Below are 21,726 nucleotides of genomic sequence, written 5' to 3' on the forward strand. Positions count from 1 at the left end.
TATGCATTTGTAAGCAAAAAAACTTAAAAAACCAGGGTAGGAGCTGGTCTACTTTCAAACAGGCAAAATCCATTCTGTAGGATATGGGGAAAAGGAAAGTGCCATGGGTTGCACTTTGCCTGCTTACTCCTCATCTAAGTTTAATTAAGGCTGCTCTTTCCCCTTTAGACATTCGTTATGGCTACAGAGCTGATGCCTGCAGCACTTCAGATCACGTTAGCAGAGCAAGTGCACTCTGCCAACATCTCAAATTCACCTTCTGAATGCCAGGCTGATTATTTCTGAAACTCCACTAAAACATTTCCCTGCTCAGGTTCAGTGAAGTCTGTGGTCTATGCTAAAGGCACCAACCATGCAGCACTACACACACAGGTAACCCACCCCAACCTTTTGCATTTAGTAAAGGTCACAGGAGCAAAATATGTTACATCATACCTACATTAATAATAGAAAAACCCTTCAGAGAAATAGTGATTCTGTAGTGACAGATCTCAGTTATACCATTCCCTAATGAATCACATCATGGTATCTGACGAAATCATTTAAGGATTCACAAAGCAGTAAAGAGAATCTTTCTGAAGTGTTTATGCTAATTAAAATAGTTAGAAAAATTATACAAGAGTTGAAAATCTGGACTGCCAACACATCCAGCACTGCTTACATCTGTGAAAATGCTTAGTGCAGCAAAATCCTTCAGATTTAAACAACTTATCTTCAAAAATGCATTCCTTTTTTTGACACCCTCCCCCTTTCTTATCAAGTGCAATGACGTTGCAGCATCATGTAAAACAAAATAGGTTATTTTGCAGCCTCTAAACAAACAAGCTGCTGTTTCTCTGATTGAAATTACGTGGTTGTTTTTTATTTGGTTCTTTGAATTTATTAAACAAGTATACACACTACTATAACATCCCAAGACATCATTGGATATATGACCACAGCAATCAAGCTGAATTCCAGTGTGCCAGGATAAAGATAGGTATCAGCATGCCAAGTACAAAGTCATGGGACCGTAAGCCCTACCAACAAAGTGAGTTTGCTACAACACAGATACCAGAAAATGCTTTAAAAAACCCACAGACAACAAGCAGCCTCCCATTCACAGCCTGTAATGCTGAGTATGTATGTTCTCATTTGTTCCCGTGACTCATCTTTTGGCAAAGGCTACACAGTGCTCTTCTGCAGCAAGGAAATGCTTCGAGTTTCTTACTCAACAGCTGACCAGCTGCAGGGCTGTTTTTCTGAAATGCTTTCAATATTTGGCTAACACACAACTGACTGAACCACGAGCAATAAGCAGTGAGGGTCCTTACCTTTGGCTGGGTCCTGCTGCTCCCAGAAGCAGCAGCAGCAAGGATACGGTGCAGCACATGGGGTAAGAAAAGAAAAAGACTGTTAATTACAGGGACTTCAGCTTAATTGCTCTACCATTAATATCCCATTTTGGAGCACTGTATTTAAAAAAGTTTGCTTCTTTCCTCTGATCTCTCCTTAAATGAGTGCAGAATAGCAATTCCTTTACTTTGCCATGTGCACAACAGAACACAGTGAGCACCAGAGCGGTCCTTAAGACAACAGCATAGCAGCAGTCTGTGCACCAATGATTTGGACACTGGTACCAGGCTATGCAGCATTTTCTCATGCAGAGGTCTGGAGAAAACCTGCAAACACAGCCACGAGGAAGCAATGCTCTCTTTGCCCTGGGCCTTGCAAATGGCATCGGTAAGCTCCTGCCATCAGCAAAGCCTTGCAGCTAGCATCGCTGGTTTCTTCCTTTTGACAGAGCAGGAGCTGTGTACCATCACTTTATGCTGCCCACATGGGTTGAGAAGGGAGTTGAAGATCCACAATGTCAGCACGGTCTCTCAAAAATTATTGTTTACAAATCAAGTCCATCATTTCTTTTTACTTAGGCTTGAATTTGATACGAATATCACTCATCTACCAGGACTGAGCAGCTCTTTGGCTAGCAGTGGCAGGACAGTAATTTCAGCCAATATTACCCTGCAGCAGCCACGTCACAGGGTCATTCAGATGAGCAGGGTAGCTTCTGTTCCTATTCCTACAGGAAGATCGCTCTTCCTATAGAGCAGGGCAAACATGGAGCCTGGGCTCAGTGCGTTGAGTTCAGCACACAGAGATGCTGCCCTGCCCTTGATTCAGACCAGCAGCTCTGCTCCGTCCCAGCCCAGTTCCCAGCAGGATTATCCTGTGACAGCACACTTGACCTTCCCAGCCCTCGGTACTGAGCATCTGGATTAAAGCAGCAATAAGGATATCATCTGAAAAGTCCTATCACGTACTGTAAGAGGATGGATTACACTGGGCTATATATCAGGCTTAGTTTAGACTGAAGATCTTAAAACGAGTATCTCATTTTCTAAAGATGTGCACATACACATGAAACCACGTTTCGCTGCCCTGTTTAACTCAAGTACACACAAAAGGAAACCTTACATCAAAGGACATCAGTACTTAGGATACAGACAGCTGTCCTATGCTCTTGGACTGAAAAGGAGCAAATCTGACAAGTTTCCCAAAGGAAAGGATGGAGGGTGCACAGTGTACCACACAGGAGCATGCTGTGCACAGCCTGACCCATCATCCCACAGCTGGGCCCAGCAAGCTATGAAATGATTTTCAGCCCAACTGGAAACCCCATGGGAAATAAACAGATGGGAGGAAGCAGCACCCAGACTGCTGAGTGTTCCCGGGAGGCTCCCCGCCCCACTACGGTGCACAGCGTCCAATGGCAGACAGAGCATCTTTGCAAAGCACGTCCAGCCATGAGGTACGCAACCAACGCTGCCTATTGCTACGGCTGAGGCAAGCAACAAAAGCCCAGAGCATTCCCATAGCTCTTATGCTGCACAAGCTGCAGGACCAAGACACACTGACAAGACACAAGTATATTCTGGCTAATTTAGTGGGGAAAACAACAGAACAAATGAGGAGAGATGAAAGATGACTGGGGAAAGGCAAGGGCAACTCAGACCTTGTCTTTCTGTGTAGCTTCAAGATAGCAGCCAGCTGACTGGTCAGCACATGCACTGCATCAGTCACAACGCATCCTGCTTCTTGCTGCAGTCAGAACTGGGTGAGCGCGAGGACAAAACTGGGGGACAGCAAGTCAGAAAGCAAGGGAAAGAGGTACAGAGCCTGTATGCTGCCATCAACGAGCCAGGAGTATTTAATTTTTTCTTCTGAAAAAGAACATTTCCAATAGAAGAAGCAACATCCAAACTATAAACTTGGATGAGGGTGATTTTTTGAGGGTGGTGATGCACTGAACAGGTTGCCCAAGGAGGCTGTGGATGCCCCATCCCTGGAGGCATTCAAGGCCAGGCTGGATGTGGCTCTGGGCAGCCTGGTCTGCTGGTTGGCTACCCTGCACATAGCAGGGGGTTGGAACCAGATGAGCATTGTGGTCCTTTTCAACCCAGGCCATTCTATGACTCTATGACACTGCCACTAGCACAAGGCTATGGTTGTTCTCACACAATTAATATGTAACATTTGAATATTTTCAGAAGATTCTGGAAAAAGAATGTTTAGAAAAAAATTTCAATGTAAAGTTAAAAAAAAGGGGGGGGGGGGGGGGGGGGGGGGGGGAGAGGAAACAACTTCAACAATAGCTATGAAATGGGGAAGTCCTACAAAATCCCCCAGAAAAGTTTATTGCTTTCCACTTTCAATCTTCCATAACCACTGCAACAGTAAGCACATCAGATTCCAATACAGTTGGAGCCACATTGTGCCTTTCAGCAGGAGCTGCTCGACAGAAACTCCAGAAAGAAGCTGAAGACTCAAGCAGGAAAACAAACTGATGAGGAAAACCTACGTGGACTTCACAGCACAAAGCTCTTGGCATCTAACAGCAACACCACGCCTCCAGCTTTGCTCCTAAGGAGCTGCTAAGGCAGCCAAGCTTGTTTGCCTTAGATCAATTTGTATTCACCCATGCTTTATTCTAAGTAAAGCTGGCATCAGGTGTCACAGTAATTTATCCTTTGGATGCAAGAACAACTCCATTTAGTGGATATTTTATTCTTTTTAAAGTTGGTGTGGATATAATCCAAACCATTCCATTCTTGAGACTTCTGAAGCTTACCATCAGCTAATCTGTTAATGCCCCTGAATTACAGACCCCGTTATACCATGATGACATGGACTCCATGCTTCCAGACAAATCTGAAAGAGAAATGCTGCTGTAACTCTGCCCTCACTCCTGCTCAGCACACCTGGGAATCTCAACACAGCAGACAGGCAGCCCCAGTGCTGGTCTCAGGATAGGCTCAAGGTGAAGAATCTCGGGCGCAGCACCTACAGGACAAATGCCAGGAGACCTGCAGAGGTCCCTTCCAACCTCAGCCCTTCTGGGATTGTATGAGTAATCTGCAAATTAAAGCAGTACAGTAACTACATTGAGTTCCGACTCATCTGCATCACATCTCAGCTGGTCCCCAGAACAAGTGACTAACGCTATGCTGGGCAGAATTACTTGTCCCCACGGCTCTGAACAGAGCTTCCCCACTCCAACTCATACCACCACCTCTCAAAGAACAACAAGAACAACACAAAGACAGCGGGGGAGGGATGTTAGGAACTTCTAAGAAACTCAAATCTCACATTCACAGAACCTCCCCATATGGCTGCACTAAGCCAATGTGGGCTCTGTTGGAAGAGCAATGGGTTAAAAGTTAATGGCTTCATGAGCTGGAGGGTTTTTCAATAATTTCATCCTTCAAACAAGACTTCTGAGTGTGAGCCATACCTCTGAGGGTAAATACTGGATGCAGATGAAGCTGAATACCAAAAGGACCTCTGCATTGCTCATGCTGTCTCAGTATTAAACCTCTGTCTGGACAGGAGGCAGGATTTAACACCAATTTTTGCAGTCCTGTATTCTGGAATAGCCAAGCTTATGACTGTCAAGTTTACCATCTCCATGAAGAAGCAAATAAATCCTCTGCTGTACTGCAAGAGCCTCCTAGCATGAAGAAGCTGATAAGGTGAAGGCGTTATTGAAGGGCTCTGGCATCTGCGAGCCACAAGGCAGGCAACTCCATGTTCAAAGCTTGGGAGCTTGCCTATCTTTCTCAAGCAGATTCCTAAACTGGAAGCATATTTCTAACTGACTCAGGACAAGGTCTTCTGACATCTAAATGTTATAACTTTTGCTCTCTAAATTTCAGCTCCAGAATCTCTTTCCTGAAGCCAATTAATGGCAAAATCACATTTAGTAACATAATGGATTGTCAAACAGAGACATAACTGAAATACAGCAGTATGGCAACAGATAAGAAAATGCAGAATTCACTGAGAAGCTGTTTCCTCTTCTTCCACATTTCACACGAATACAATTGCAAAGCTTTTTTTTCACATACAATAAGAGGAAATGTCTACTAAATCAGGTTTTGATCACTTCAGGCTCCTTTATCTCACAATACCTAGAAATCCACTGTCCAGAATATATCAGAAGATAAACTGCTTAATGTTGTTGTGCTTATGTCTATAAAAACTCTTTTCCCATTTCTTAACATAGACCAGGTACAATTAAAATGCTGTGCCCCACAAGACTGCTCCAATTTCTAGATGATAACCAATTAATACAGCTCTTATGGAGCTTCAGTTTTCCTTCCCCACCAATACCAACCTGTGGCAGAAAACCACACTGCCCTACTTGAGAAAGAACCTGCAAGCTGATGTACTTCCTTTACAACAAAGTCCCCAAATATGTCACAGAAAATGTAAAAGAGCATAGAGGGCTCAGAGCTCAGATTTGTGCAGCTAAAAGGAACAAAAGTGATCACTGTTACTTAGAAAATTCCTCTGGTGCTGCAGGCATTCCAAGCATAGCTGGCGGTTACTTGGTTTCTACTGACAAAACTCATTTTTGCCAGCTCACTCTAAAAAAAAAAGGCCTGAAAAACAGGAATTTGGGCAGCACAGGAGCTCTGTGCGTTTGGGGCATTTTCTTGTTGAAGCTAAATGTGCCATATTGTTCGTCTCCTCGCATTCAAGTGGTGCACGTATCCCATAAAGTTACAGTATGACAAGGGGATTACAACTCCACTCTTTTGTTTGTATACACTTAGATGTTGGGATGCTATTGTGCTCTAAGAGAATGCTTGGTGAGCGTCCAGTACCCAGGCTTTCAATTACTATTGTGCAATGGAATACTTTTTAATAAAGTCTGATGTAGCTAATGTTTTCTAACCATTGGAGAGGGCAGCAGGAGAAACATCTTACAGTTGGGCAGCCTTTCAACACCACGGAGAGATCTCCAGATGGACACACTGAGGTCCCAGCCTGCGATGTGGCAGTAAGAACCTTCTGCCTCTGGGACAGCCACACAAGTGGCTTCAATCCCATGCAGTCAGCCCAGGAGTGGTGTGATGAGCTCCTGGAGAGGCAGAGAGCTCAGGGTGTGCATACGTACATGTATAGGTGCATGGAAACACTGCTCATGTGGCAATCTTGTTCATCACAGCATCAGTGCAAGCGTAGGGATCACATTCAGCACAACCTTGAGCTGAAGGCAAAGGGCTAAAAAGCTACGTCAGTGATCTACATGGTTAATCCTAAAATAAGATACGGTATGCTATGCAAAGTAAGCAGGTTAGACTAAAAAACATCATTAAAACGTCCACGCAAGCCACAGACATAAAGGATACATCTCAATTGGATACACTGAAAAAAGAGCAGTACTACAGGCCAACAAACTAGAGGAAAAACTCTACATCCAATAGACTTGCTAGCAGGATGTTTGTATAGGAAAGCTTTCCTGATGTGGACATAATTACATGTTGTAAAGATACTTCAATAACAGTATTTTACGGGAAGGGAGAAGGCCAGTCTGTATTTTCACAAGGCTTCTTCAGTGGCACAACAGAGCCTGCACAAACAGCAGTTGTAGGAGGGTAACACTGCCATTAGAATTACTTCATCCTACTGCAAACAGGAGGAAAAAACAAACAGAACCCAACCCCGTGACCGTCTGACTGCTACTGGAATCCTTCAGGAGTTTCATAAGAACTGCCTGAAATGCTGCAGCACCCAACCAGACTATTTCCTGAAGGCATACACGTGCAGAATGTCTCATCCAACTATCAGGGTGCTTTTTGTTGGGTTTTAAAATCATTTTATTTCCTTTTTTTTTTTTTCTTTCCCAATACAAAATACATGTTCCATAATGGTAGCAATAAGTATTTTCCTTGTAGATTTTCAGCCTATCCTTTTCACAAAGCTCTCATTTCTAAGGATCCACAACCGCCAGTTCAAAGTTTTGTTCATGCCTTTAGCCCCAGTTCCTGCCAATAATCAGATGACTGTGCAATGAATGCAGAAACCACATCGTGAAGCCCCAATCCACCATTCTGAGGCTTAGCTTTGGTTTAGCTTGTTGTCAGCAAGTCAACAAGTCACCAGCAAACACAGCAACCTTACATAAATGTTGCTCTTGATGAGCTGTGCTTGGACGCCCCTAACCCCTTCTACAATGATTTCAGATGCTTACTTTAAAACTGTGGGTTTTTCCTTTTAGTATAAGCAACAATTTTTCCTTGGGTGGCAGGTGGGATTCACAAGAGCTCAAACAGATGACTGTGAAAGTTTGACTTCTGTATCAGCAACTTTATTCAACTCTGAAATTCAATACACCGAGAATATTCGGTGAGAAAATGGTTCAAACACATAGAATGTTTTCACCATAAATTTAGTACAGAATACTTACTTCTTTACAGAAACATAATCCTACTCCTCTCTCTCCTTGGAGGCTTTGAGCTCAGTGTGCATCTGTGAGAGCACACGGGTCTGAGCACCCAGGGCAGCGGTCACAGCATTGGCTCTGCTGGGGAGTATCTTTCCAAGCAACTTTTTCAGTGTCTGTTTCCAGCCACCTATAGCAGCCTGGAGCTACAGTTAGGAAAGACTGGCCTTGCTCTTCTCACTTCAAATTTATCTCAAGGCCTACTATGAATCCTTGAAGCAAGACGGTTTCCCTTACGGACACAGCAGAAGGGTGGAAGTTGGGAGCAAGCCAAAGCAACGCCTGCATCTCTTCCACCAATAGATGGAATGTGCACGAAGTAACTGCCCCCCTGCCCTTGTGAGAAGTGCCAGCACTCTCGTCCTTCAGGAAGAACAACTTGCTGACATTCACAGAAATTTCTAAGGGGAGTCTGCTGGTAACTTGAAATAGAAAGAAAATAAAGAAAAATAAAAAGAAATAATAAACATCGTCTGCTGTCAAGTCCAAATCCCAAAAGAACTTACAGTTATCCAATGAATATCCATGCAATTTATATTTCTGGCACAAAAACTGCAACTGAGGAAACACCTGCCAGCTTGGTGGCCTAACCAACGAGTCAAACTGCCTCCTTCCGCTTGTTTTCTAGTTCCACGAATGTGCCTTCTTGTCTTTAAGCCAAGAGTAACATCCTCTTGAAGGGGATGCCAATCTGAGGAGACACCTGGACTCAGTTCTCCACCTCCTTCAGCACATCCACTAGCCACTGAGCAAGCAGGTAACATCTGAAATAGGTGCAGCTCAAAAGAGAACGTAATTACGGACACCTTCTGTACGGACTCAACCTTGGTGCATGTACAACATGCTTATGACATTGGGAATTCCATTGGATATGCTGTCCAGTTTCTGAATCAGGGTGCAGTTTCAACATCCTAGGCGTCTAGCTGTTCAAATGGGCAGCTCTGGGCACAGGCACAGCATACAAATTCATAACTCGGAGCCATTTTGGGTGCCTCCTGAACTAGGCAGCTGAGATGCAAAGGGGTATTTTCCGATGGCAAGTCTATACACAGTATATTTTGGTTCCAGCTCCATGCTGGAGACTCAAGTAGTATTTAAAACTATACACACATGGGAAGGCACAAATGACATTGATCTAGTTGTGCAGGGTATGAATATAAGAGCTGTAGGCAGAAAGGTTTGGTCATTAGCATAGAAGATATTAGTCTTGCTTCCATGGTTCAGTAGCTACCTGAATTTCCCTATTTCAGCCCATGCACATTCCACATTCTCAGTGATAAGTGAGAGGCTGTTGCACAACATCTGTGTATTATCAACTTTAACCTCCCAGTGACATCCAAGGAGCCTGGGAGGTACAAGCACAGCACAACACGTCTGAACCACTCAAGTAAAACACAATCTGCCAACAGCGGCTTGTCGATACGCTGGCATCTTAAAAACAGCACTTAAGAAAAAAAATCTTCATGCATTTAAAAGTCTTAAACATTTGCCTATATAATGAAATTACAGTGTTTGATATCTTTCACAATAAGGAAAAGTGTTATACTGCCTTTTACTCTCCCCAACAGCATGGACTACACACCTGACCTCTCTGATCAATGCCTTCAGTAGTGCCTACATTCCTCCAATCCATTTTAGCAAGCTGATAACAATATGAAGACAATACAGCTGGAAGCAATCAATACCTACTTTGACATTCAGTGTCAGCTAAATGTCAGCAATGTGAAGTATCTGGCATGCATTGATATGTTACTCTTTCTTCATGAAGATTTCAAACCTTTTCACCCAGCACTTCACTTAAATTCACACAAACAGTTGAGCAGCTTCAAAATCAAAGCTCTGCCATGGAAGATGTTAAAAAAGATGTTTAGAAGAGACTGCTTTCCTCACCTACCCATGTCCCCACTATCAAGCATAGGAGTTATTTGCTGTTGATGTTGTTCCAATACAATACGCTCTCAGGACTGGAATCAAGTTGCTAGACTACGTGGCATAAGAAAATAAAGAAAATCTTGTCTGCTTTTCAGGGTAAAATGCACCAAGCTGCTCTGTTGCCTGACCTAGAAAAGAAATCCTCATCCTCAGTGTGTCATTCAAATCAGCTGTTCTTTTCCCACCACATGGGTGGGAAGCCTTTGGAGGGAATAAGCTATAATTGACCCGTTTGCTGAAAAGCAAAGGGAAAATACAGCATATTATGAAAATTACAGGCAAGCCTTCACCATGACAGCTCAGCTCCTGTGTCCTGTATACGCCTTGCTAATAGCCGGGGACTGCTGACAAAACGTCACAGTGCTCTAGGCAAACACTCCATCCTGTTTAAACCTAGAATTACACAAAAACATACAGATCTGCATAATGAATCTGTTTCACAAACAAAAACCACCTTTGGAGTGAAAAGGACAGACAAACCCATGCAAAGGCTACAAGGGAAAGCCTTGCAGGCTCACGATGCATGCAGCGCACACGAAGAGCAGATGAATGTATGGCCACAACGTTGGCACTGCCTGAAGCTGCTGCAGTCCTGAGCAGGACTAGAACAGTGCAAGTGTATTCAGTGTTTTGATTTCCTTCTATTTGCAACATAGCTATTCCTTCAGTACTTGTGGGGAGAGGCCCAAACTATTTCTACGTAAGCGCTACCAATTCACCGTAGCATTTCCCCGTGCCCTTCAACTTCCTAAATTCAGCTTTTGTCTGCAAGAAGGACTCACGCATCTGCTTTGTCTATTCTTCTTCCTCCCACCTTAACAAATCGCTGTGGTCAGTTCTAAGTGTAGGAAATATTTGTGAACTGTTCTTGACTCAGCACACCACAGAACTATTTCAAAGCACTGCAGTTCTCTCCCTCCCATTGTGTTCCAGCTGAGCACTCTCATTTGGGGAATCAGATAATCCTGAAGTATTTCGTGGGGAAGGTCATTTTGAATACTCTTTCATTCTGTACTTCTTGTTCCAGTGATCTCTGTTTATTCTTGGGTATGACAGATCCTTCACTAAACACTTGTACCAGCACCCATCACCTTCAAAAACACGTTGGGCAGCTGCTTAAGGGCTTGTACTTTACTGTCAGTAATTCATTCATGATGGAAAAAAAAAAAAAAAAAAACAACCAAAAACAGAAATCAGGAACAAGGATTGGAGAAGATGCGTGACCAGTGGTACCAGTTGCAGATAATATAAAGCATCTGGCTACAAGTTTATTTAGAAGTGACCTAGCTGGAACAGCCATCGTAACTGAGGTTGGTAAAGCTCTACGTACATTTTGGCTGACAAAACATTCTTCCAGAGGCTATGGCCTTCAGCACTGAAAGAAGCAATCAAGGATTAAGTTATCATTTCACTGCCTTGGCAAGAGAGTTCAACTACGCAGCAAGGTAAAACACGCACTGTACACCATCAGTTATCCCTTCTACCCAAACAAACTGTGTCAGACTAAATCCCACTGTGTCGTTTCTTGCCAGCCGATCTCCTGGGCTCTGGACTGTGTCCAACAGCCCCTTGGCTCTCAGCAGCTCTCGTGCTGTACTGCTGCAGGGCCAGGAGCACGTGCAAGGACGGTGCAGTTCCCACCCTAGGGCAACATCATTCCCATTGCTCTCAATAGGCATCTAAAAGTGCCAACAGCAATCCTCGAATCTCTCATCAACTTGTAACACCTATATTGAAAAATAATCAGAATATGGTTTAGTGGGCACGGTGGTGACAGGGTGACAGTTGAAATAAATGACCTCAGTGGTCTTTTCCAACCTTAATGATTCTATGGGATATGGGGTTTTGGGATGAGCAGTTGCATGAGGACCTTCCCTGTAGCTTTTCATCAAAGTCTGCAGCAAACCTCTCCTCCCCGGCAGCCTGAAGGCACCTCTAGGCCAAGGTCAGGCTGAGCTGAATGCACAGCAGCTGCCAGTCAGATTTCCTCCTTCCTCACTCTTATCACTAATTACTTCTAAGAGCTTCCCACAAGCAACACCATCTATTTGCTTCCTGCACTGCTCTTAAGCAGAGCCGTTTATCAACCCAGCATGCCTTGGCTTTTGAAACCCCTTTCAACACCTCTCCCTGCAAAAATAATCATCAACCTGAAAAGGAGCCTTCAGCCCTTTCATGACCATTTCTCACGAAAAAACTGTTCATAAAATCTTAGAATGGCTTAGGTTGGATGGGACCTTAAAGATCATCTAATTACAATTATTTGGCTTTCCAGGAAACTTGGTTGTAATACAATAGCTTTACATGAAGAGAGTAATCAATCACCTAGAGACTGTGCTGGTTCCCACTGCCAGGAATGATTAATAAGAAACACACACGCAGGCAGTACAGAAAACACAGTAATAGCTCACGTCTCACTGCTGACACTGTGCTGTGGCCTTGTAAAATATTCATTTGTTAAAACTGCCTCTGCTGTAGAAAAGGGACAAATTTACTCTTGGAATAACTTCTGGCCTCTGAGTACAGAAGTGGTTTTCATGTTCTTCAACAAACCTATAGAAAAAAAGCCTTTGTAAAGTCTCATCTGCCAATTCTGCCATAATGCTGTAATCACAGCTCAGAAAGAACTCAACAGTTCAGAAAATCAATCACATTTCCTTGTCATACCCTGGTAAAATTTATTGCTCAATGTTTTTAATTCTCCCTCCAAGTATCATAGAACCCTTAAAGGCCACCTGGTCCCACTCCCTGCAGTGAACAGGGACACCCACGGCTCCATCAGTGCTCAGAGCCCCATCTAGCCTGACCTTGAGCGTGCAAAAAGTTGAAATTCTGGAGGTCAAAAACCCTAAAACATGATAAAGAAAAACTTCAACTGTAACCTCAAACGTGAACTCATGCTTACCTCCATGCCCTGCTCTTCTCTCCCCCAGCAGCCTCCAGCACTAGATCCTTGCCAGCAGCAATCAGCTGGTTTCACTTAAGCTTCTCTTTTCCTTTTCCAGCTCTCTGTTTAGGATACAGAGTGCGGTATGTGCCACGTGGAGAAGTGTTTAATATTTTGTGGTCTCAGTGATTATTTCCAAAACAGTACATAATCCATTAGTCTCACCTACATGGCTGAGACATTTCTTTTCCTGAAACTCACCTAAAGGTGATATCAAACTTGTCAGTTCCTGATGCCAAGTCTGTGTTGTGAAGAAGCTATTTTAAGCCTGCAAGTGTAGGCTACAGCCAGTTGCTGGTATTCATAAAGAGTAACAAGATGTAAGGCTTTAATACGTACTGAGGAGCCAAATGATGGCTTCTCCTAAGTTCTTACTTTGAACTTTGAGATTCCCTGCTGGTTGTCTCGACAAACTTTTGCTTTTTACTGCAATTTGTTGCTTGCTTGACTGTGATTCATATGGGCCAGCATGTGCAAAAGCACTTTATGTTGCACAGTCATGATTTAGCACTATACACAGCAGCATCCCCACAAACAATAATAAAAGCAGATGTTCCTCCCCATATCTCAAGTACCACTTTAATTAAACATACATACCACCAAGGAAAGCATTAGTTTTGCTAAAGCTAAACCAAATTTAGAGATTACAAACATTCTACATGATACCTGCAGTTCATTTTGAACTACAAAGAGCAGTGGCATGGGTTGGCAGGAGTCCCATCCCTGAAGGCATTCAAGGTCAGGCTGGATGGGACCCTGGGCAGTCTGATCCAGTGGGGGGCAACCAGCCCACGGTAGGGCCTGGAACTGGATGGGCTTTAAGGCCCATTCCAATCTAAGCCATCCTGTGTCTCTGTGATCTATGTGAAGGAATAGGCAGATATTAGAATTCAATGGATGAAGAGGACCTACTTTTGTTCAGTTTGCAAGAACTCTCCTAATCACACATACTTTGTTTCTCTAAATCAAGGAGACACCAGACCAGACTGAGTAGCTAGTAGCCAAACACCAAGTTTTCTCTTAGCTGGAAACTGCACGATACAGCTAATGCTTAACCCACAATACTTCATATGAAATGACAAAACAAGAACCACCAATCATATATACGCTTCTGAAAATGCCACTGCTGGACTCCGTGGCTACTGGATCACCCACATGAACTCACAAAGCAGCTTCCCAGTTACACTGGAAAACCCCATCAAACTGGCTGGGAGCATAACATGGAATTTGAGAGTCAGCTGTTCCCCTTTCAATTTGTATCATTACTGGATAAAATGTTTTGCAGTAAGAAACAAATAATTTGTAACCAAAAACATTACATCCAGTGTACTCCCAGCAAAGGAAGGAAACAACCTTCAGGCTTGCATGCTACATAGTGCAAGCAGAGAAAAACAAAAGGCCAGCAGCTTCAGTTCTTTACTGTTAGACCATCCACATCAGCTAAATGCAACTGTCTTCATTTCCAGTCTTCATTTCTACTTAGAGTGCTTCCCAACTGTAATTCCCCCAAGCAATGCAGATATAGCTGGCCAGTTCCATGGTGCTTCCTTACAAACTAATAATAATAATTAAAAGACACGTAGTTATTACTTCCTAATGGAACATAGAGGGGGAGGAGAGGAGAAAAATAAAAAAATAAAAATCCAAACCCAACAGTAATAAGGTCTGCCAAAATTATTTTTGAGATATACCACATTGTTTGGCTCATCTGCTTCCTCACTCTTGCTGGCAAGAGCATACTACAAGCTGTGGTGGCAATGGCTGGAGCTACAGTGAGAAACAAGTAATATTACTTAGCCATTATACAGAATCACAGCACCACTGAGGTTGTAAAAGACCACTAAGATCATCCAGCCAAACCCTCAACCCATCACCTCCATGCTCACTAATCACCTACAAATGGTTCCCAGTTGACTTTCCTTCTTCTGCACACCCTTCATTACCTGTGCATGATACTTATACCCCCTTCTCACCATCAGTCCTAACAACACAGGTTGAAAACAACTCATTTCGATGAGGGCAACAAAGCTGGTGAGGGGTCTGGAGCACAGGCCTTATGAAGAGCAGCTGAAGGAGCTGGGATTGTTCAGTCTAGAGAAGAGGAGGCTCAGGGGAGACGTTATTGCTCTATATATACCTGAAGGGAGGTTGTAGCGAGCTGGGGGTTGGCCTCTTCTCTCATGTGACAGTGATAGGACTAGAGGGAATGGCTTCAAGCTGCGCCAGGGAAGGTTCAGGCTGGACGTTAGGAAATACTACTTCTCTGAAAGGGTGGTCAGGCACTGGAATGGGCTGCCCAGAGAGGTGGTGGAGTCACCAACCCTGGTGGTGTTCAAAGAGCGTTTGGATGTTGTGTTGAGGGACATGGTTTAGTGAGAACCATTGGTGAAGGGCGAACGAATGGTTGGACTGAATGATCCTGTGGGTCTTTTCCAACCTTAGCGATTCTATGATTCTATGATGTGCTTCTCTCTCCCTCCTCCTGCCTGCAGGAAACATGAAGGAAGCAGTAGTTTGCAGGCAGGTGGGGAGATTACCCAAGGTCGGCTGCCCTAGGATGAAGCCTGTATTGCAAAAGAAATGATTTGTTAGCAGTTCTTTTCCCCAAAACGTGGCCCTGAAAGCAGTGGATAAGAGAAGACTCTCATTCCAGCATTTTTTGGCAAAGGGAAAGCACCTAGTAGCTTGCTTTGATAACAACCACTCAGTACATGTGAAATTAGTATCAGATGTTCAGATAAAAGCCAGCAGACATCACAGGAACTAAATATAACAGATGACAAAGTATATAAGAGGAAAGAGGAGCAAAGGGAAATTCATATCAAGATCACATATTCCAGCTGAGTAAGTCCCCGTAAAATCAGACTGCAGCATATTGCCTTGTTGTCCTTAGCTACTGCTTGATTTTAACATATAAGCTATCATACTCAATTTGGGGGTCACTTAACCAGCACTTCTGTTCTCAGAAGCACCTTCAGCTATTAAGGCATTAACTATATGGCATTCAACTATAATGGCATTAAGGCATCCAATTCTCAGCTATATAAACACTATTACTTTTCTTTACAGAAAAATACAGCCTTGGGAGAGCTGTGCATCTCTCCTGCATACAGTCAGCAAAGCACAAAGAAAAGGCAATGACCTGCCTGGCAAAGTCAGTGTGAAGCAAACCTTGAAAACACTTTATTTTCTAGATCAAACACTGTTATAGAGGAATAGAACAGAATAGGATCGAGGTCACTTTAAAACACAGACTGAATATCAAGCAAACTGCCAAGTTATTTGACAGCAATTAAGAAAGGAATGAACTCAAGAAGCGCTTGGAAAATGCTGTCAGACACAGGATTTGAATTTTGGGTGGTCCTGTGTGGAGCAAGGAGTCGGACTCAGTGATCCTTGTTGGATCCTTTCCAACTCGGGATATTCTATGTTTCTTTTACGTGACTTCTTCATATGGCTTCCATACCAGGCCACACATTTCTGCCCATCTGCCCATTCTGTCTGCCTCTAAAAGACATGAAGCTAAACATATGCAGACAGGACATACTGAAATCCACATATTTGAATATATACAGGAGAATGACGGCAGCTTTTAGGTAAGTCACTTTTGTTCCATAATCAACTTGACAGTATTCCTTTAACCTCATTACTGCTCTGCAGCCAGTATAACAAAACAGACAAGACGTCTAATTACCATAATTTGGTGACTCTGGCTTACAAAATCCTTAAATGTTCACTCATGCAGCTGATTGAATGAGTTTGCCCAAGCATAACCACAAACACAGAAAAAATGTTGAATACTGAATTTTGTCATTTGCTGCTACAAGAACAGGACACTACAATGATATTCCCTTCTATAGGCGCTGCAGTTAACTGTCATCACCGTATTAGAATTGTCCCTGCTCTGAGTATGTAATCCATGGTTGCTTAGAATGGTTTGAGTTGGAAGGAGCCTTTAAAGGCCGTCTGTCCCACTCCATGCACTGAGCAGGGACACCCACAGCTCCATCAGTGCTCAGAGCCCATCCAGCCTGACCTTGGCTGTCTGCAAAGATGGGGCACCACCGCCTCTCTGTGCAGCCAGTTTCATAAAAAGCTCCCACAAGGATCTACTCAGGCAGCCATTTCAGGGCTTGGTTTCAGCACAAGGATAGAGAATGGAAATTTAAAGACGAGCGTCACCGTGAAGTCATCACACCCCATTTCTTTTGTGCAATTAACAATTGATAGCAGCTTCTTCTCACGCTTCACTTAACAGCAGTGCAAAGTGGAGTTTGTGTCCTATTTCCTTGTCCACAGGATTTGGGTTACCAACATGAGCTGTCGCTGCCAGATCAGGTATAGGACGAGAAGAGGGTTTTTGTCTTTGCCACCAACCTGTACCCACTCTGGTTATCACAGTATGGGAAACAATGGAAGACAGAAATGCACTGCTTCTATCGTGCTGGTTAATAGAAGCGTAAAGAGCCTTACAAATATAAATCAAAAGGTCCACAGTATTCAGGCCATAAATGAACATTTATGCGAGGCTGGAGCAGAGTGAAGATACGCAGGTTCACTTTCTTGGCTGATATCACTGTCCAGTGCCACACAGTGCCAGGTATAAGCTCGATGCTAAAAGCAGAAAGGCTTTGAAGCGTTCAGAAGTCTGCACAGAAAGAATTCAGACAGATACTTGGCTCACACAGGAGAGCTTCCAACCCCACTGCTGATGTTTGGCTGGCTGCTAAAAGCAAGCACCTGAAGAAACTTTCCCTTGCCTCTCTCTCCCTCCTTATACCTTTATTTTTTGCCTTGAACTTTGATTTTCCCATCAGCAATTGGACGACTGAATGCTCCCAGAGGAAGAGTTGGGCTGTGCAATACCAAACATGTAAGTTTCCATTTATTGTTCCACAGAATGAGAGGAAAATACAGCCTCTCCAAGTACAACACTGTGTTTTAAACATCACATTTGCCTTCCAGAGTTGAAAGGGAAAGAAATCTGGTTAAAACATGACTTGCAAAAAGAAAGGAAGAGAAAATATGTTACAGGCATAAAGCTGTATTGTAAGAGATTGCTTGAAAGGCTGCCAAGGCTGCGATTCCCCACAGCCTCTTTGTAAGAAATACACTCCACAAACTTGAGGGATACCTACGATGACTTTTAGCCACCATACAGCTTCAAGTAGGATTCTGATACCAAAAGTTGTTAAAACCCTGAAGCTCTTCTGTAAGACGTGCCAAGCTTGTGGCAAGTCCGGTGCTCCCTTCAGAAATCAGACAATTCACTCTGTCCAAAATCACTAAGCAAACCCAACAGAGATTAGCAGCAAAAAATCAGATCTCTTCCCATCCTCACCAAGTTATTTTTTGCCAATGGGAATGGTCTTGAAGTTCAAGTGCTAAGCTCTACATCAGGGTTTTATAAACGTTAGACCAGGCAGCGCCTGGATTTGTGGGTGCATCTGTCAGCTGGCTCAGCAGCATTTGCTCAGGTATCTGTTTGATCAAAAACCACACAGCTGACTCAGAATGGTATGATTTGAATGGGACGGTTCTTTTTTTATCATTTGAAATAACAGAAAAGCATTGAGAGTCTCTTGAAGGATCCGGCATTGTTCACCACTGCATGGATTTGATAAAGGGGAATGGTAACTCATCCAAGGCTGCATTTGTTGGCAGCAGACAGAGCTCAGAGGCCTCCTTTATCTCCCTCCCTGCTGCATGGTTTATTACCTGTCATGCCAATCTCAGGCAGAGGCTTTCACAACACAAGTCATTTTGTCTTGCATTACGAGCTTTAGAAAGAAGGCAAGAGTAGGGAGGCTTTATTTCTTAGGACCTGTAACTGTGCACTGCCTTACACCAGAGCAAGCCCTCCTTCCAGCCAAACTGATGTTAAGGAACACTGAATCAGTTCAGTGCACCATTTACCTTCTGTATCTGTACTAGGACCATGCGCAGCACTGTAAAATTACTACCTATCATATCCTTGCCATATTCAGAGATGTTAATGCTAGACAGACACTAAAGCAAGGCAGATTAAGCTGACCGTTCAACACCAGCTGCATCATCACTCCCCCAGCTTGTGCTTGGCCATCAGAACTTCCTGTGAAAAGGCTCCAATAGTTTGTACCCACTATTAAAAAAGGTATGCATCATTCCTATTTAGTATTTCACAGAAGCACAGAGTGGCTTGGGTCAGAAGGGACCTTAAAGCCCATCCAATCCCAATCCCTGCCATGGGCTGGGTGCCCCCCACCAGCTCAGGCTGCCCAGTGCCCATCCATGGCCTTGGGCGCCTCCAGGGATGGGGCACCCACAGCTCTGGGCAGCAGTGCCAGGGCATCACTGCTCTCAGAGTCAAGAATTTCCTCCTAACATCTAACCTAAATCCTCTGTAGCAAGAAAACAGCAGCAATATTGCTCCAATTAAATAAGAAACCCCAAATGAGAGCAGGAAGCATTCTCAGCCAAACCTCTGTGGTACCAACAATCCCGAGTAGCAGATTAGCAGATAAGTAAATAAGGCAGAATAGAGAAAAAATAATGAAACAGTATCACTTAACCTGCTAGAAAATATCCTTGTTGTTTTAAAGAACTCAAATGCCCCTATTTACTCTGCAAGATTCACAGTCCAAAGGAGCTGTGTTATGGCAGCATCACTTTGCTGCTGGCACCAGGGCAGTTATCAGTAGTCGATCTTAGAATCACAGAGTCATAGAATCAGAATCGTTTGACATGGAAAGGACCCTTAAAGGTCACATAGCCCAACTCCCCTGCAAAGAACACAGACACCTATAGCTCCATCAGGTACTCACAGCATCCACCATCTCCTTCCACTGCAATAAGCAGCCTGAGATGAGCAACAATAAAGTTTCTACCTGGATGAGCTCCTCAACCACTACTGATTCAAATCCTGATAAAGCAAAGTAGATAAAGCAGTGATTCAAAAGATAAGCATATAACTTGTGCTGGGTTCTGTGTGCAAGGCCTATATTTAATTACCAGAAATAAGAAGTTATAAAGCAAACAAACAGAAAAACAATTCAATTCAGCCTATCACACTTTCTCAGCATATGGGAAGATGAATTTGGTTTCTCTACAAGTGAAGAAAAGCACAGCCCAGGAGGATCACACACACCTCAAACTCCTGAATGTGGCATTAAGAGGTGCTTCTAAATAAAGGCACTTTGAAAAAGAAGGAATCTGAGCCATGAAAAGCGAGTGTTTACAGGAAGGAACCTGCTCTGCCTGGATCTCACTGCTGTTGAAGCAAAGCCCCTTTGAAGTTCTCCGTGCCTGCATTGTTCCAACTGTTAAATGGTAAAACAAACTTTCCAGGGGGGTAAAATACAACTCCAAGACTTATAGCTATGCAGTAGCTCCAGGGAGAAAAGGCAGCCAGCAGACAGGGATGTCACGTACTCGCTTCCCTCTGCTGATTCCATGAAGTATTCTGAGTTACTGGTGAAGTAACTCCAACTACAGAAACAGTAGCATCTGTAGCCACATTAGGCATGTGCATCAGCCAGAGTAACGGTCCCCCAAAAAAGGAGAGGCACCCAAGATGACAGAAGATGCTGTTGTGTAATTCCTGCGTAGTGCTAACGGTCAGGGTTGGCCTTCTGTAAGTTAAACAGGTACCATCTATTTGGAAGTTCAGTGGTGGAAAGGTGCTCTACAGACTCAGTCAGCGATAAAAAGTGCCTCAGAAGAGAAGGGACATGTGCTTCAGAGGAACAAGTATGGGTAGCAGAAGCTTGTGCCTGTCACATCTGCAGGACACACAATGTGATGCACCGGCACAGGGAGCTCAGAGATGAGATGGATGCTCCGTCCCTGCAGTCAGCCAAGGTCAGCCTAGACAGGGCTCTGAGCACTGATGGAGCTGTGGGTGACCCTGTTCAGTGCAGGGAGTGGTACTAGATGGCCTCTAAAGGTCCCCCAGATGATACAGCACGTGTACATGCACATCCTCCACAGCAATGATCCTTACCAATGTGAAGTATGCAGCACATCTGAGGAATCATACAAATGGCCTGGGTTGAAAAGGACCACAATGACCATCTGGTTCCAACCCCCTGCTATGTGCAGGGTCGCCAACCAGCAGACCAGGCTGCCCAGAGCCACATCCAGCCTGGCCTTGAATGCCTCCAGGGATGGGGCATCCACAAGCCTCCTTGGGCAACCTGTTCAGTGCGTCACCACCCTCTGGGTGAAAAACTTCCTCCTAATATCCAACCTAAACCTCTCCTGTCTCAGTTTAAAACCATTCCCCCTTGTTCTATCACTATCCACCCTCGTGAACAGTCATTCACAGGAACAGTGAAAATCAGAAAACTAGAGGATTGTTGAGATGTTGGGAGAGACAAAACCTCACTAAGGCATTCTTCCCAGTCGTTCCTTCCCACAGCAGGCATTCTCCCCAGTGCCATCCTGAAGAGCTTAGGAGACTATTCAATTTTTAAAAATTTGGACAATATATACAATCCTCCTAAACAGCCTCATACATCAGCGTATTACAACTACCATACAGCATTGAACAAGAGACTGTAAGCCATAACCATAGCAAACTTAGCTTCTCCTGCAGAAAATTCATCTTCCAGACAAGAACACTGTTTCAGCAGAAATGAGAACTGTGCTCCCCACAACACTTACAGGGAAAGATGACTGCAGTCCCAATGATGCAGCAGTGCAGAACATATCCTGCAGAAGACCTGGGATATCTGAATCAAAACCAATACACAGTACTTTATCTGCTTTTTAAGGGAGGAAATTAAAAGCAGTTATTTTCCTGCAAGAAATGACATATTATTATCCTTGTGTGATTTATACACATAGGAATTAATCCTGCTGAGATTTGTGCCTGAAGGAACAGAAGTGTCCAAAAAAGCTGGCAATAACGTGAAGTCAGTGCTTCTCTTTTGCTTTTACCTTTCATAAGCTTTTCCTTTCCTGTGATAAGAGCAAACATAAGTAAATAATTTAGAAGAAGTTGCTCCTTTTCCAGCCATCCCTTCTTTTTGCCTGATAGGGAACAACAATCCAAGCATTTATTTTCGTTATGCAGTAACACTACTGGACTAAGTAC

At 43.8% G+C, this 21,726-nt stretch overlaps 1 protein-coding gene across 4 annotated transcripts in view; it reads right to left on the bottom strand.

Moving 5' to 3' along the window:
• Positions 1-21,726, bottom strand: part of KIF13B (kinesin family member 13B) — a 122,775-nt gene that overhangs the window by 73,188 nt on the left and 27,861 nt on the right. For 2 of the 4 annotated variants that reach the window (XM_003641072.6, XM_004935889.5), the window contains exon 3: positions 1,314-1,326. In XM_003641072.6, coding sequence (XP_003641120.2) covers positions 1,314-1,326 — 13 coding nt within the window. Of the gene's footprint in view, positions 1-1,313; positions 1,330-21,726 lie in introns of all 4 variants that reach the window. The other 2 variants (XM_004935890.5, XM_004935888.5) reach the window with 1 other exon arrangement.

Source organism: Gallus gallus, chromosome 3, assembly GCF_016699485.2.
Source record: "Gallus gallus isolate bGalGal1 chromosome 3, bGalGal1.mat.broiler.GRCg7b, whole genome shotgun sequence".
Classification (NCBI taxonomy): Eukaryota; Metazoa; Chordata; class Aves; order Galliformes; family Phasianidae; genus Gallus; species Gallus gallus.